At 37.2% G+C, this 17,786-nt stretch overlaps 1 protein-coding gene across 6 annotated transcripts in view; it reads left to right on the top strand.

Annotated features, from left to right (window-relative positions):
• Positions 1-245: 245 nt before the first annotated feature.
• BBS9 (Bardet-Biedl syndrome 9) overlaps positions 246-17,786 on the top strand; it is a 512,444-nt gene continuing 494,903 nt past the window's right edge. For 3 of the 6 annotated variants that reach the window (XM_081288276.1, XM_081288275.1, XM_081288278.1), the window contains exons 1-3: positions 246-451; positions 10,066-10,188; positions 16,407-16,557. In XM_081288276.1, coding sequence (XP_081144402.1) covers positions 10,077-10,188; positions 16,407-16,557 — 263 coding nt within the window. In that variant the 5' untranslated portion in view covers positions 246-451; positions 10,066-10,076. Of the gene's footprint in view, positions 452-10,063; positions 10,189-16,406; positions 16,558-17,786 lie in introns of those variants that run through there. The other 3 variants (XM_081288277.1, XM_081288279.1, XM_081288280.1) reach the window with 3 other exon arrangements.

The raw sequence follows: 17,786 nt of genomic DNA, 5'->3' as shown, positions 1-17,786 counted from the left end.
AAGTGCTATGACAACAGGGCGAGGATGGCTTGGAGTTAGGCTGGACTGGGGAGGTGTCCCTTCCGCTGGCCAGCCGTTTTCTGCTCTCTCGCTCACGCTGCCTCCTGCATCATTTCCTCCAGTGTGTGAGCAGCAGGACTTACAGTTGTTCTCGCCTCCGGTCTCTTCCAGGGAATAAGTGTTTTCCCTACTTGACTTTGGGGGGTGACGGGGTACAGGGGAGCTTCTTGGGGGAACATCTCTAACTCTGTGAAGCTGGTGATGCTGCCTGCCAGGGCACTCTCTTAGCCCGAAACGTACAAGTTAGAGCAGGAGAACAAGAAGGGATAGTAAAGGGCTGCTGTTCTCTTTCACCTTCTGTGCTTCATCACTGGGGTCCTCCTCAAGCGCTCTCAGAGGGAAGTTTGCGGATAGAGGGTTTGAAGGAGGGTGAGAGTCCACTTGACAACAGGTAAGAAATATGTCTGGAATTCAACTTGTGGTGCACGATTGCCTTTTCCATGTTTTGTTTTGTGGATAAGATATCTTGTTATGCCATGTAATGGTTTTGGGAATGCAAGGTGATCCGTTCTTAGGAAGAATGTTTGTATTTAAAGAAGCAAACAAAGAGCAAAAGTGAGTGAGATTCTTTTTTTTTAAAGGGATGCCATTGAAGGAGTCACGTGATGCACGAGCATCCTTCTGTGACTTTTTTTTTATTAGTTGCTCAAGACAATACAGTGATCTTGACATATTATACATTTGATTCAAATAGGGTATGAATTCTCATTTTTCCACGTGTACAGATTGCAGGATCACGTTGGATATACATCCATGTGTATACATACAGCAATCCTAGTGTCAGTTGTATTCTGCTTTTGTGACATTTCAACAGGTCCTGTGAGCAAAGCGTTAAAGCAGTTCTCAGTCTGTGACTCAAGGGGGATGCATGTACTAATACCTCCTAATACTTCTGGCAATAGGATTACTATTTCTCCTTCTCTCTTTACTTTGCAGACAGCAGTTTAAATGAACTAAGCTGATTTTATCAGCACCTCTTCCCAATAAAGCTCAGCAACTAGCTTCCAATTTCCTGGAGAAATTTTATAGATTTTTTTTTTGTATTTTAGTTTTATTTTAAATAGGAAATGATTTCTCACACATACACACATCTTTCATGTGCACACATATAATACAATTTGGAAGATACTGAGAGGTAGAACTATGGTTCTTTTTTTTTAAGATGACATGATTTATTTTGTAAACTTACATGCTGGTGAGGAGCATGGAGCAGAGCTGCTCACATGGTGGCACTAATTTGCAGTCCCACCAATAATGTATGAGTGTACCTTTCCCCCCACATCCTCAACATTTATTATTATTTTTATTCTTGATAATTGTCATTCGGAAGTGAGATGAAATCTCAATGAAGTTTTGATTTGCATCTCCCTAATTGCTAGAGATGTTGAAGATTTATTTATATATTTGTTAACAATTTGTATTTCTTATTTTGAGAAGTGTCTGTTCAGTTCCTTAACCTGTTTATTGTTTGGGTTATTGTTTTATGTTTTTTTTTGGTGTTAAGTCTGAGTTTTTTGTATATTCTTGATATTAATGCCCTATCTGAGGAGCAGGTGGCAAAGATCTCCCATTCTGTAGGCTGTCTCTTCATGTGCTTGTTTCCTTTGCTGTGCAGAAGCTTTTTAATTTGATGCAATCCCACTTATTGATTTTTTCTTTTTGTACTGGGGATTGAACCCAGGGGGCTTCAACCACTGAGCCACATCCTGAGGTTTTGCTTAGTTTTTTAGGGCCTTGCTGTGTTTCTGAGGCTGGCTTTGAACTTTTGACACTCCTGCTTCAGCCTCTGAAGTTGCTGGGATTGCAGGCATGTACCACCATACCCAGCCCAGTAATGATTTTTTATTTTATTCTTGAGCTTTAGGAGTCTTGTTGAGGAAGTCAGTTCCTGTGCTGACATGGTGGAGTGTTGGGCCTACATTTTCTTCTAGCAGTTGCCAAATTTCTGGTCAAATTCCTAGGTCTCTGATCTACTTTTAGTTGACTTTAGTGCAGGGTGAGAGATAGGGTTTAGATTTCATTCTTTTATATGTGGATTTCCAGGTTTCTCAGCACCATTTGTTAAAAAGGCTAACTTTTCTCCAACTTATATTTTTATAGGTGTTCCATTAATAGGACAATGGATTGTAGTGGTTTAAGGGAGATTATATCTCAAACTATGTATTTTAAAAAGGGCTACAGAGCCAGGCTTGGTGTCCATGCTTATAAGCCTAGCGTCAGAGTCTGTCTCAAAATAAAAAGTGGTGGAGGGTTGGGGTTGTGGCTCAGTGGTAGAACGTTTGTCTAGCATGCATGAGGCACTGGGTTTGATCCCCAGCACCCCATAAAAAACTAAATAGACAAAATAAAGGTAGTGTGTCCATCTACAACTAAAAAATATTTTAAAAAAATGGTAGAGATGTAGCTCAGTTGTACAGCATCCCTGAGTTCATTAATTAGTACCAAAAAAAAAAAAAAAAAAAAAAAAAGAAAAAAAAAAAGAAAAAAACTCTGTGGAGGTAGCTAACTAGTAGAGTGCTGGCTTTGCTTGTATGAGGCCCAGTGGTCAGTATCCCTAGCATTGAAACAATATAAACACAACATTCTCCCATATCCTGCCAAAGATTACTTTCAGGAGCTGGGGATGTATCTCAGTGGTAGACTATTTCTCATGTGCAAGGCCCTGGGTTCAGTACCCTACACCACACACACACAAAATGCTATTAGCATTTTGGGGGGTCTCATTTAAATTCTCAAAATATAAAAATATAAACAGAGCTGGGATGTGGCTCAGTGGTTAAGTACCCCTGGGTTCAATCTCTAGTACACGCCCCCTGAAAAAAATTAAATCTGGAGGTTGAAAGTAGTATTTGTAATTTGGTTTTTCTCAGAACATATTACCATTACCACCATCACAGTTATTACTACTGCTATTTCTACTACATTACTAAGGGCATTTATCTGATATTTATTGAGTGCTTATTATGAATTGGGCATCCACAAAAAATTACATGTATTAGGCTATTTCATTTCTTTTATTACTTTTCCTTTTTTTTTTCTATTTGGTACTTGGGATTGAACCCAGGGGCACTTGACCACTGAGCCACATACCTAGCCCTTTTTTGTATTTTATTTAGAGACAGGGTCACACTGAGTTGCTTAGCATCTCGCTTTTGCTGAGTCTGGCTTTGAACTTGTGATCCTCCTGCCTCAGCATCCTTCACCTGGCTTCTTTTTTTTTTTTCTTTATTTTATGGTGCTGGGGATTTTATGCAGGGGCACTGTTTCTCAGAGCTAAATCCCCAGTTCTTTTTATTTTATTTTTGAGACTGAATCAGTCTCATTCAATTGCCGAGGCTGACCTGGAACTTGCTATTGTTCTGCCTTAGCCTCCTGAGATGGTAGGAGTTTGTGGTCATGCATGGCTTCATTTGATTTCTTTTCACTTCATTTTTTTTTTTTTGTGTGTGTGTGTGTGTGTGTGTGTATGTACTGGGTATTGAATCCAGTAATGGGGCTTTCTTACTGAACCATAGCCGCCCCATCCCTTTTTATTTTTTAATTTGAGATGGTCTCATTAAATTGCCAGGGCAAGATTGCAAGATCTTGAAGTTGTAATCCTCCTGCCTTAGCCTCCTGTGTTTCTGGGATTACAGGTGTGTGCCACCCTTTCTGGCTAGGCCATTTTATTTTCCCACCACTCAGAACAATTTGAAGACTAGAGGCTGAGGTACTTGCCAAAGATCATATAGCCAGAATGTCGGTCTGTCTGACTTTACTTCCTATGCCTTTGATTCTTCTTCTTCTTTTATTTTTTTTGCAGGGATTGAGCCCAGGTACACTTAACCAATAAGCCACACCTCCAGCCAGTTCTTAAATTTTGAGACAGGATTTTGCTAAATTGCTTAGGGCCTTGCTAAATTGCTGAGGCTGGCCTTGAACTTGTGATCTTCCTGCCTCAATCTCCCAAGTAGGTGGGATTATTGGCATGAGCCACCGAGCCTGGCTTTCAAGTCTTCCTGGAGACCCCAACACTGGGAACTGTAATATTGCCTTTGAAAGCAAAATTCTAAATTTACATGCATTTGTCATCTGTGCTGAGTGGAAAACCCGATTCCTACTTTTTGAAATATGATATAATACTAGCATAACCTGGAGAAAGCAATGTTCCAAAAATGAGAAATAGCTTCAGGGTCATAGCCTCCTAATTCCGGGATCTGCTTTCAGACCCACATATTTTTCCCACAATGTTATTTGGGATTTTCACTGCCACTACCATTCTTCTATTCTTCTTCTATATTGTGGGACTAGGTCAATGAAATGTTAAAATCATCTATCTCTTAAATGTAACCTAAATCTAAGTGAACTTGGTATGGAAAATAACATGTGTGTAAATAAATAAGTAATAAAAAGTAAAATGAAAGTGTCATGTGATAATGTGTTGAAGATACTTTCTGGAGTTTAGGGGATAAAGTGAGTATCTCCCATTTATTATTTTAAGAACTTAGAAACTAATATTTTATGCGTGTTTTTAGGTCTGCACCTGTTAACTTCAAATTATTGTTTTCTAATAATTTTTTATTTTTGGTAGTGAGAATTGAACCCAGGAGGCGCTTTTAAACCAACTTCATCCTCAGTCCTTTTTATGTTTTAATTTTGAAAGGTCTCACTGCATTGCTTAGGGCCTTGATAAACTGCTAAGGTTGGCCTGGAAATTGTGATCTTCCTGCTTTTAATTTTTAATCTTGAGCCAGGGTCTCCCTAAATTGCTGAGGCTGGGCTTGAACTTGTGATCCTCCTGCCTTATCCCCTGAGTCCCTGGGATTACAGTTATGCATTACCATGCCTGGGTAGCATAACATTTTTAGGGGTCATTCATGTTGTAGCATATGTTAGCACTTAATTCTTTTCTTTGTTTATGATCATATGATATTATGGATATGCCACCTCTTCTTTATATATTCATCAGTTGGTGGACATTTGGGTTGTTTCCACCTTTTGGTTATTATGAATAATGCTACTATAAGCATTCGTGTGTAGATTTTTATATGGATATGTTCTTATTTCCCTTTAATATGTAGCTTGGAATGAAATTGCTGAATCATGTCATGTCTTAGTCTGTTTTGTGCTGCTAAAACTCCATTCTACAGATTGAGTTATTTATAAAAAATTAGAAATTTATTTTCTTGCAAGTCTGGAGGCTGGGAAGTATAAGATTGAGGCATTGGTATCTGTTAAGGACTTTTTTTTACCTATCACCCAACTATCTCACTTTTTGATTTTTGATTGTGTGACCATGCCCTGTACCTAGTTTCTTTTTTAAAATTCAAGACAATTAACTAAATTAAATAAAAAATCAATTTATGCATATTTTGCTTTTTTGATTCTAGCTATCATAGTGGGTGAAGTGGTATATTGTAGTTTAAAAAAATTTTTTTTAGTTGTCAATGGACAATTTACTCAATTTATTTATATGTGATGCTGAGAAACGAACCCAGTGCCTCATACATGCTAGGCAAGCGCTCTACAACTGAGCCACAACCCCAGCCCCAGTATATTATAGTTTGGATTTGCATTTTCATGGTTAATTGTATTAAGCCTCTTTTTATATGCTTCTCTCTTTTTGTATATCTGGTTGAAAGAAACATCTATTCAGAACCATTGTCCTCAAACCCCCTCCTCCCTTTTTTTTTTTTTTTTTGTGCTGAGGGTTGATTCCAGGGATATGCTTGTTGTGTACTCTACTACTGGGCTACATATCAGCAGCCCAGTGTTTTTTTTAATTTGTTCTTCTTAGTTATACATGACAGTAGAATGTATTTTGACATATCATACATACATGGAGTATAACTTTCTATTCTTGTGTGGTTGTATGAGATGTGGAGTTATGATAGTTGTGTATTTACATATGAATATAGGCAAGTTATGTCTGTTTCATTCTACTGTTTTTCCTATTCCCATCTCTTCTCCCTTCCCTGCATGCCCCTTCTGTCTAATCTGGCGGACCTCTCCTCCTCCTTCCTTCCTTGGCCTGTTGTAAAAGAGCAGCCTGTATATCAGAAAGAACATTTGGCCTTTGGTCTTTTGGGTTTGGCTTATTTCATTTAGCATGATAGCCACCATTTCCATCCATTTACTGGCAAATGACATAATTCCAATCTTCTTTATGGCTGAGTAATATTCCATTGTGTATATATACCACATTTTCTTTACCCATTCACCTATTGAAAGGCACTTAGGCACTTAGGTTGGTTCCATAGCTTAGCTATTGTGAATTCAGATGCTATGAACATCAATGTGGCTGCATCACTCTAGTATGCTTATTTATAAGTCCTCTGTGTATATGCCGAGGAGTGGGATAATTGGGTTAAAAGGTGGTTGTATTCCAAGTTTTCTGAGAAATTTCCATGCTGTTTTCCAGAGTGGTTGCACCAATTTGCAGTCCTACCAGCAATGTATGAGTGTATCTTTCCCCCACATCCTCCCCAACATTTATTGTTGCTTGTATTCTTGATAATTGCCATTCTGACTGGAGTGAGGTGAAATCTCAGTGTAGTTTTGATTTGCATTTCTTTAATTGCTAGTGATGTTGAACATTTTTTCCATATATTTGTTGATTATTGTATTTCTTCTTCAGTGAAGTGTCTGTTCAGTTTCTTAGCCCATTTATTGTTTGGGTTATTTGTTTTTTTGGTGTTAAGTTTTTTGAGTTCTTTATATGTATTGGAGATAATGCTATATCTGAGGTGTAGGCAGCAAAGACTTTCTCCCATTCTTTAGGTTCTCTCTCCACAGTTTTGATTGTTTCCTTTGCTGTGAAGAAGCTTTTTAGTTTGATTCCATCCCATTTATTGATTCTTGATTTTATTTCTTGCATTTTAGGGGTCTTTTTAAGGAAGTCATTTCCTAAGCCAACATGGTGGACATTTGGGCCTACTTTTTCTTCTGTGAGTTGTAGGGTCTCTGGTCTAATGCCTAGGTCCTTGATCCACTTAGAGTTGACTTTTGTGTACGGTGAGAGATAGGGATCTAATTTCATTTTATTACATATGGATTTCCAGTTTTCCCAGCACTATCTGTCTCTTCAATAAATATTTTCTCCAGTGTATGTCTAGTATGAGATAACTATATTTATGTGGGTTTGTTTCTCTGTCTTTTATTCTGTACCACTGGTCTTCGTTTCTGTTTTGGTGCCAAAACCATGCTGTTTTTGTTACTATAGCTTTGTAATATAATTTAAGGTGTGGGTATTGTGTTGCTTCCTGCTTCTCTTTTCTTGCTAAGGACTGCTTTGGCTCTTCTGGGCCTCTTGTTTTTCCAAATGAATTTCATGACTGCTTTTTCTGTTTCTATGAAGAATGTCATCCAAACCTTAATAGGTATTTCATTAAATCTGTATAACATTTTTGGGCATTATGGGCATTTTGACAATATTATTTCTGCCTATCCAAGAACATTGAGAGATCTTTACATCTTCTAAGTTCTTCAACTGCCCACTTTTAATTATATTTTTGTCTTTTGTTGTTGAGTTGTATGAGTTCTTTGTAGGTTACAAATGCAGCTTCAGTTGTCTGATATATGATTTGCAAACATTTTCATCATTCTGTGGGTGTCTTTTTTATCTTGTTGATGGGTCCTTTGAAATACAAAAGTTTTAAATTTTGATGAAGTCTACTTTATGTACTTTTTCTTTTGTTATTAAATCTGTCATGAAAATTTACTTAACCATTCTTCTAAGAGTACTTTTTTGTTTGTTGGTTCGGTACCTGGGATTGAACTCAGGGGCATTCAATCACTAAGCCACATACCAGGCCTATTTTGTATTTTATTTAGAGACAGGGTCTTATTGAGTTGCTTAGTGCCTCACTTTTGCTGAGGCTGGCTTTGAACTTGTGATCTTCCTGCCTCAGCCTCCTGAGCTGCTGTGATTACAGGCATGGACTACCACGCCCATTTAAGAATACTTTTTAAAAAGAGATTTTTACTCAGAGGATGTAGCTCACTGGTTGAGTACTTGCCTAGAACAGGCAAGGACCTGGGTGTAATTCCCAATATTGAACAACAACAACAACAACAACAAAATATGTTTGGTTTACACTACACATTATCTTACATTTAGGCCTTTGATCTATTTTGAGTTCCTTTTTTGTGTATTTGAGATAGAAACAGGGAGACAAAGAATAGGTCTTGTTTCAAATACTAGAGACTATTGTTGTTCCTACTGAGTTTCAGTAGATTTTTTTTTTTTAAATCTTTTTCAGTGCTAGGAATATAACCCAGGGCTTCACACACACTAGAAAAATGCTCTACCACTAAGCTATATCCCTAGATATAGACCTTTGTTTTCTTTGAATAATGTTTTTTTTTGATATATGCTTTAAAAAAAATATATATATGTGTGTGTGTGTGTGTGTGTGTGTGTGTGTGTGTGTGTATAGTTATTGTTTTAGTTGGACACAATACCTTTATTTTATTTATTTTTATGTGGTGCTGAAGATCAAACCCAGCGCCTTGCACATGCTAGGTGAGCATGCTACTGCTGAACCACAACCCCAGCCCCTGACATATGCTTTTATGTCTTATTTCCAGAGACTTGAAATGGTTTCTTTCCCTTTTGATAATGGGGTTTGAACCCAGGGGCTTTATAACTGATCTATATCCCAAGTAATTTTTATTTATTTATTTATGGTTTTGGTATTGGGGTTTGAACCCAGGAATGCTGTCCTTTTTATTTTTTACTTTGAGACAGGGTATCACTAAGTTGCTGAGACTCTTGCTAAATTGATGAGGCTAGCCTTGAACTTGTGATCCTCCTGCTTCAGCTTCCTAAGTGGATTACTGATAAGCCTGGTTATATGGTTAAAATAATTTTCGCAGACATTTGGTTTATGGAGTTTATCATATGCCATGCCAAAAGTGGAACCTGCCAGGTGATGTGATCAAAGGCCTGAAATCCTAGGGACTCAGGTGGCTGAAGGAAGATTATAAATTCAATTCTGGCCTGGGCAATTAAGTGAGACTGTCTCAAAATAAAAAAATAAAAAGGGCTAGGAATGTAGTTTAGTGTGACAGCTCCACTGAGTTCAATCCCCAGTACAGAAAAAAAAAAAAAAAAAAAAAAAAAGGAAAAAAATCCCTGATTTTGTGTTTACTTTTTTAGGAACACAGCTACTGTTTGTAAAGAAAGTTTTTTGCAGGTATATTTTCTTTGAAACAAAGGATTAAGTCTTGTGGATAAACAGGGATATTCAGCAACCTTAAATCATACATATTTGCTATAAGATCTCTTTCTCTTTTTTTTTCCCTAGTGCTGGGGATTAAATCCAGATCCTTATGCTTGCTAAGCAAGTACTCCACCATTGAGCTGCATCTCTTGCCCTTTATTTTATTTTATTTTTTGGTAGCAGAGATTGAACACAGAGGTGCTTAACCACTGAGTTATGTTCCCCATCTCTTTTTATTTTTCATTTTGAGGGGTCATACTGGGTTGCTTAATCTCACTAAATTGCTGAAGTCGTCTACTATCCTCTTGCCTCAGCTTCCTAGGTCCCTCGGATTATAGGCATGTACACCATGCCTGGCTCCAGCCCTTTTTGAGGCAGGGTCTTGCTAAATTACTTAATCTGGCTTTGAACTTGCTGTTTTCCTTCTTTAGCCTCTCAAGTTACTGGAATTACAAGTGTGCACCATTGTGCTGGGCTAGATTTTGAATCTTGATCATGCAAAGCACTTTTTTTTTTTTTTTTGTTCTTTGTACAGTTCTTTTCTAGATGATAGAATTAGTTCAACATGAGTGAAACATTTCTCAGCCCAGTTTACTAGTGGCATTGTAAAATACCTAATTAATGTGGATTCCATTCACTTGGATTTGTAGTTTCATGTAAGTGTACCAAATACAAAAAATCAAAGTTAAATACATAAATGTTAATCTCAAAAGCATCCAAATTTAATTTGTTATGCTTTAAGTGATGATTAATTCATAGTATGAAATAGATTTTTATTATAAACAAATGCTTTTTTTTTTAGAGTGAAAGAAAATGTCTTTATTTAAAGCCCGTGATTGGTGGTCTACTGTTCTGGGGGAAAAAGAAGAATTTGATCAAGGCTGTTTGTGTTTGGCTGATGTTGATAATAGTGGAAGTGGACAAGGTAAGCAACTTGTGCCATGCTTCTTCTTCTTCTTTTTTTTTTTTTTGGTGGTGGTGTGGCATTGAACCTGGGGCTTTTCTCACATTCTAAACAAGTGCTCTAGCACTGAGCTATAGCGACAGCCATCATGACTATGCATCTTGGAGCAAAACTTTAAAGACAGAAAATATAAGTGATTTTCCTTTTAATTTTTTATTATCTATTTCATTTAATTAATTAATTAATTAATTAATTAGGGTACTGGGGATTGAACTCTGGGGCACTCAACCCTGAGCCACATCCCCAGGCCCATTTTTTATTTTATTTAGCGACAGGGACTCACTGCTTAGTGCTTTGCTTTTGCTGAGGCTGGCTTTGAACTCATGATCCTCCTGCCTCAGTCTCCTGAGCTGCTGGGATTACAGGCTTGCACCACTAATGCCTGGCTATTTATTTATTTATTTTTCTTGTGGTTCTGGTGATCAAAACCCAGGGCCTTTTGTAAGCTAGGCAAGCATTCTACTGCTGAGCTAAACCCCCAAACTTTGACTTGCCTGAGGGTTGAGCCTAAGGGCACCCTACCTCAGAGCTACCTTCCCAACCCTCTTTGCTTTTCATTTCAGACAGGATTTTACTAAGTTGTCAAACTGGCCTTGAGTTTACAATCCTTTTACATAAGCCTCCCGAGTCACGAGTCACTGAATTAGAAGCATTTGCTACTGTGCCTAGATTGGATTTGCCCCTTTAGATATATACATTATGGAACACAATTATAATCATTTATGTATGTGTGCATGTGTGATACTAGAGATGGAATGCAGGGATGCTGAATGACTGACCTATGTCTTCATTCTGGCTTCATTATCCTTTTATTATTATGTATTCTATCCTATTTTTTTTTGTTTTGTTTTTATAGTTGTAGATGCACAGCATGCCTTCATTTTATTTATTTATTTTTTCATGAGGTGCTAAGGATCAAACCCAGTGCCTCACACATGCTAGGCAAGCGCTCTGCCACTGAGCTACAACTCCAGCCCATATTCTATCCTATTTTTATATTATTTGTTTCTCTTTACATATTCATATGTTTTATTATTTTTTTTTGAATTTTTGGGTACTGGGGATTTAACCCAGGAGCATTTTAACACTGAGCTACATCCCCAGCCCTTTGTTAATGTTTTATTTTGAAATAAGGTCTTACTGAGTTGCTTAGGGCCTGGCTAAGTTGCTGAGACTGGCTTCAAATTAACAGCCCTCTTGCCTCAGCCTCCCGATTTAGTGGAATTACAGGCATGTGCCATCATGCCTGGATCTTCATGTGTTTTAAGGGGTCTTTAGAATAGTTTACTTCTGCTGAGCACATTGGCACACACCTGTAATCCCAGTGGTTTGGAAGGCTGAGGCAGGAGGATTCCAAATTCAAGGTCAGCCTGGGTAATTTAGCGAGATCCTGACTTAAAAAGGGTTGGGAATGTAGCTCAGTGGTAAAGCACCCAAGTTCAATCCCCATAGTGGGGGAAAAAAACCAAAAACCAACAAAAAACAAACAGAAAGCAACAACAACAAAATAAAAATTCAACCCGAGTCCCCCTCCCCCCGCAAAATAAAAGAAAATACAGTTTAATTCTGTATCATATGAACAATTTTTTGGTTTAAATAATTTATAATAATGAACTTTATTTTGCAATTCAAATACTCTTTGGTCTCTTAGAAAGAAAACTTATAACCATTGTTTTGTTCAGGATATATAAATAATGTCCCCTATGTTTTTCTTTATTTTTTTTTCACTGTATAAAATTACTAGGATCTGGGGAAAAAGTGAAAAGGGAAAATTATATTGGCTAAGGAGAGGGAGAGGTTTTAAACTACACTGAGCACATTCTCAATTATTTCTGAGGAAATCTGGGCCTTCCTTTTCTTTAATAGGAGATGGGATGACCTTCTATTCAGAGGATGTCCTTGGGCGGGGGTCTCTGAAGGATAATCAAACCTGGTTCTGCCCAACTGTTAAAGTTTTTGGTTCCCCTATTATTTGATTCCACAGAAGAGTCTTGCAAAAAAAATATCTACCAGAGAGAACAATTTCAAACCCACCTCTGTCCAGAGATTTAGATCTCAACTTGGTTGGAAACTATACTTACTGATTTTCTTCCTTTTTTTTTTTTTTTTGGTACTGGGGATTTAAGCCAGGGGCACTTTACCATTGAGCTACTTTCCTAGTTCTTTTTTATTTTTTATTTTGAGATAGGGTCTTAGTAATTTCCTTAGGACCTGGCTAAGTTCATGAGGCTGGACTTGAACTTGCAAAGTTACATATTGCTCATTTCATGTATTTCTGTTCTTTCCAAGCATTGCTATAGAAAAACTATTGCATGTTTATGTCCTACATAAACAAAAACATTAATCATTATTTCTCAATCCTTCCTACTGATTTTCTGAATTACATATTGCTCATTTCATGTATTTCTGTTCTTTTTTCCCCCAGGGATTGAACCCAGGGGTACTTAACCATTGAGTCATATCCCCAGCTTTAAAAAATTTTTTTAATTTAATTTTTTAAAATTTTCTTTTTAGTTGTAGATGGACACAATATCTTTATTTTTATTTATTTATTTTTATGTGGTGCTGAGGATCAAACCCAGGGCCTCATGCTTGTGAAGCAAGTCCTCTACTAATGAGCTACAACCCCAGCTACCTTTTTTTGTTTTTATTTTTATTTTGAGGCAGGATCTCACTGAGTTGCTTAAGGCCTTGCTGAGTTGCTGAGGCTGGCCTTGAACTCATGATCCTCCTGCCTCAGCCTCCCAAGTCGCTGGAATTACAGGCGTGTGTCACCATTTCCAGCTTCATATATGTATTTCTATTAGAGCTTCTTCTGGAGTACCACCAGTGGGTTACCAGTATGCTGAGATATTGCTTGCCTTCAGTTTATGTCCACCTATGAGCAGCTTTCTATGTTTTTCCAAGCATTGCTATAGAAAAACTATTGCATGTTTATGTCCTACATAGACAAAAACATTAATCATTATTTCTCAAAGCCCGGATACCTGTGTTGTAATATCTTGGAGAGATTACTATATGTGAAGATTGCCTATTCCAGACTTACATGACCCTATAAGACTGTATTCTCTGGAGTTGGGTGAGGTGGTGGGGCTCAGGCATTTGAATTTTGAAAAGCTATAAAGTTGAGTGGTGGCACTCTGAAGTTTGAGTGTTATGATTGTTATGGAATAGAAGGTTGATGAGAGCAGTTTTGGATACATTCTTGTTGAGATAGAAATTTGTAGTTATACAGAATAGAGGCAGATTTTTGGAATGAACAGGGTGACAGTTGTATTTAAAGCCCTGAGAATAGGTGAAATTCCACATGGAGAGCAGTTGGAATTAAGATGTGGGAAGTGTAGGACTGTAATTTGGAGAATGAAAGCATTAAATGGGGAGTTGGGAAGAGTATTCAGGAATTGATTCTGAGGAGGCTGGCATAGAGTCAGATAAACCAGGTGGGCTAGTACTGAGGAGGGAAGTTTTAATGATAAGAAGCCTGGAAAGTTTCCATTCCATTTAGCAGCAAGTGGTTCATTGGTGTCTGTGATGAGGGTGTCCACAATGGTAATGACATCCAGATTTACAGTGAGAGTGGAAGGTGGGGAGACTGAGAATTTATGCTTCCTTAAAGAAACTTAGCTGTGAAGGAAAAAAGGATGATGATGATATATGGGGAAATGTAGGGATAATGTGTAAGACAGAGGCTGTAATTGGTATAGCAGGGATTCTGAGAAACTGGATAGAGATGGTGTCTGATATGTAGATGGAAAGGTTAACCTTGAATAGGCATGAGATCTTTTTTCACCATGACAGAATGCAGGAAGGTAAGAGTGAATACAGATGTAGAGAAGTTTGCGTGAATACTGATGAACTCTATAAGATCCATTTGATTTTAGTATTAGGAAGTTTGGTTAATTAAACAGGAGTCTATACTACTTCTATGCCAGATTTGGGATAGTTTTCAAATTTCAAAGCCAAAAACACTTACATGTGCAGATTTTAGTATTAGTAAGTTTGGTTAATTAAACAGGGACCTGTGTTTGATTTTGATTTCAAGGACATTTCCATTGTCCTTTTTGAGGAGGTAGTTTTCTATGTAGCCATTATAAATGTATGTGTTAGGAAACCAAATGAATGGTGTATCATTTTCTAAGGAAATGTGTTTCCTTTAAGCTCTCAGAAATTGAGGAAAAAAAAAGCACAGATTGGCCTTGTTCTCACATTGGATGAACTTTGATAAAAAGTTCATGTATCCCTGGGCCTTCTTAATTGGCAACAACAGTGTCTTTTGAGTTTCTAGATTTAGTACTCAGTAACTCAAAGCCAGTATTCTGCATTTATATATGCTTTTATTTATTTATTTATTTATTTATTTATTTATTTATTTTTGAGGTGCTCGGGATTGAACCCAGCTCTTCACAAATGTTAGGCAGGTGCTATACTAGTGAGCTATATTTCTAGTATTTCAATATTCTTGCAGGGCTTGGGTATTTCCCTTTTCTGAGTACACTTGACTAAATGATTACCAATCCTGTAGGGAAGGATCTTAGTCAAATTCACATTAGGTATGTGTGGTATGATAGAAATGACTTACATATAAACTTGTCATTGTTCATGGACAGCTGAGTCTGTGAATTAACTTTTATGTGAAAATGGGCAAGAAGCCATGATTGAGGTGTCTTCTTTTTTACTTATTTGAAATACTTATGGTTATAGACTTCAAAAAAAGGTCTTGTGGATGTGATGAATATATTGTAGTGTTTTGTTACAATTTAATTATTTGTTTTTAAAAAATATTTATTTTTTAGTTGTAGTTGGACACAATATCTTTATTTATTTATTTTTATGCAGTGCTGAGGATCAAACCCAGGGCCTCGCACATGCTAGGCAAGTGCTTTACTGCTGAGCCACAACCCTAGCCCCACAATTTAATTATTTCTTATAAAAAGGCTATAATGGCTTTCTATTTAATACCTTTTTGTTTGTTTAATTCCTGTGCAATCCCATATTAGTTAACCATAGCTTGAATCTGTAAGTTAGATTGTTACTTGGGATCTGGTTACTATAACAGACTTGCTAACTATTATAAAAATCTTACATAGAGCCAGGCACGGTGTTGCATACTGTAATCCCAGCAGTTTGGGAGGACTGTGAGTCAAAGACAGCCTCAGCAATTTAGGAAGTCCCTAAGAAACTCAGGAAGACCTTGTCTCTAAATAAAATACAAATAAAAGGGGGGGGGGATGGGGATGTGGTTCAGTGGTTAAGTGCCCTTGGGTTCAATCCCTGGTACCAAAAAAAAAAAAAAAAAATCATACATAGAATGGGGCATAGTGATGCCCAGTAACTCAGAAGGCTGAGAAAGGATGATCACAAGTTTGAGACCAACCTCGGCAATTTAGTAGTGAGAACCTGTCTCAATGCAGCAAAAAAAAAAAAAAAAAAAAAAGAGAGGGGGGGCGTCTGTGGATGTAGGTCAGTGGAAGAGTGCTTCTGGGTTCAGTTCCACTACTGTCCCCTTCCCCTACAAAAATCATACATATACACTTTGCTTTTGAGAATTAGCTTGTTGCCATATGGATTTGATCATCTTGACCTTTTTATTTCTGAGTGTAGGTCTATAGTGAAGTCAATGCTTGGTTTTTCAGTGAGTTATAATGGGCTGAGGGCATGACAGGACCCAAAGAAGCTAAGCATGAATCATTTTATAAACTTTTAGTAACTCCATTATAACAGTATACTCTTACTCACTCTGATTAACATCCTTACTTTTACTTTAGAAACCTGAAGAAATTTGTCAGTTCATACATTACAGTATGTACTTTCATGCCTGGCTTAATATGGAATTTTCAGTAGTCATATTAGTTGTCAAATTGACAACTATGATTGAATCAGTTCTTTGATTAAAGAGTTTGCTTTGATTGTTTAATTATGACTGATAACAAATCAAGGCTTAGGAAAAAAATGTAATACATTAGTATACTTGAATTTTGGTGATGTAAAATGATTTTTGAAGAGCTATGTGTTATTCAAATAAATTCACTTTAAATGCATCTTCTATTGGCACAGTGGACTTCTATATGAAGCAAGACTGATTTTATTAGATTTCTTTTAGACGTTAGGAAGTTTATTCCCAAAGATATTTTCTAATGTTTGTTTCTGTCTACATCTTCTTTTAAAAAATCTCTCTACAGATAAAATAATTGTGGGTAGCTTTATGGGATACCTAAGAATCTTTAACCCCCATCCTGTAAAAACAGGAGATGGAGCTCAAGCTGAAGATTTGCTCCTGGAAGTCCATCTACGAGATCCCATACTTCAAGTGGAAGTAGGAAAGTTTGTTTCGTAAGTACAGCCCACTAATTCTGGTATTTTGTCTTACTTGGAGAGCATTTCAGTTCTTTACTATGAAACTTTTGTGAATTCTTCAAAGGAGACTATATATGTATCCTTGACATTGTCATGTAGGTGTTTTTCATTTTCTGAATTTTTTTTTTAATAAAAACCTTTAAGATAGAATAATTTTGCCCTGATCCCAAGGCAGCTGTGTGGAGGAAACTTCCAGTAGTTGCCTTGTTCCCCATCCCTCTTTAAGTCTTTTGAACCATCTACAGTGCAGATCTGGGTGGAAAGGATGTAACCATAAGAAAAATCCTAAAATGACAAGGGTCTGTTTAGTAGCTTTGGAAAGGTGCCCTTACCAACTGTTCTAGAAGGGATGGGTGGGTCTTCAGGGACCCCCTGTACTTTTCAGACTCCTAACATCAGCCATTGGTTGTTTTCTTACCTTCCCACTGGCCTCAATAGAGCCAAGAAACTCACACTGCCCTGTCTTCCCCCCAGCTCCACAGGTGAAGGTTGGTAGTCTAGCTTCCTTTCTAAGATACTATTTTCATTTTTGTGAGACTCTGTAATAAAATGGTACATTTCTATACCCTTCTGAGCTTTTGTTTCCTGAAAAAAAAGATAGAATAATTTTGGATCTTTTTATAGGAACAAATCTAAGGTACCTGGCACATCAATGACTTAAAGGAAATGAGATGAGCTTTAAAAAAATGACCAAATAAAGATATAGTAAATTATCACTGCATGCCTGTAATCCCAGCTGTTTGGGAAGCTGAGACAAGAGCATCACAAGTTCAAAGCCAGTCTTAGCAACTTAGTGAAGCTCTGAGTAACTTAGTGAGACCTTGTTTCAAAATGATAAATAAGGGGTGAGATGTGGTTCAGTGGTTAAATGCCATTGAGTTCAATTCCTGGTACAAAAAAAAAATTACGTGTGTGTGTGTGTGTGTGTGTGTGTGTGTATAAAATCACTATATTATTCAGGTTGGCCTTGAACTTACAGTCTTCAACCTCCTGAGTTGCTGGTATGACCACTGTGCCTGTGGTCACTGGACCACCAGTCGTTTTTATTTATTTTAAAGCAGACTCTATAAGGGGCTGAGCTGACCTCAAATTGTGATCATCACCTTCAGCGTCTTAAGTAGTTAGAATTACAGGTATGTACCACCACTCCCAGTGGAATTCTTGCCTTTAAAAGCATTTTGACCTTTCCACTGGGAAAAAAAATA

This window comes from Spermophilus citellus, assembly GCF_964194105.1.
Source record: "Spermophilus citellus genome assembly, chromosome: 3".
In the NCBI taxonomy this organism is placed as follows: Eukaryota; Metazoa; Chordata; class Mammalia; order Rodentia; family Sciuridae; genus Spermophilus; species Spermophilus citellus.
Note: the sequence above shows the minus strand (reverse complement) of the source record. Positions and strands in the feature narration are given on the sequence as shown.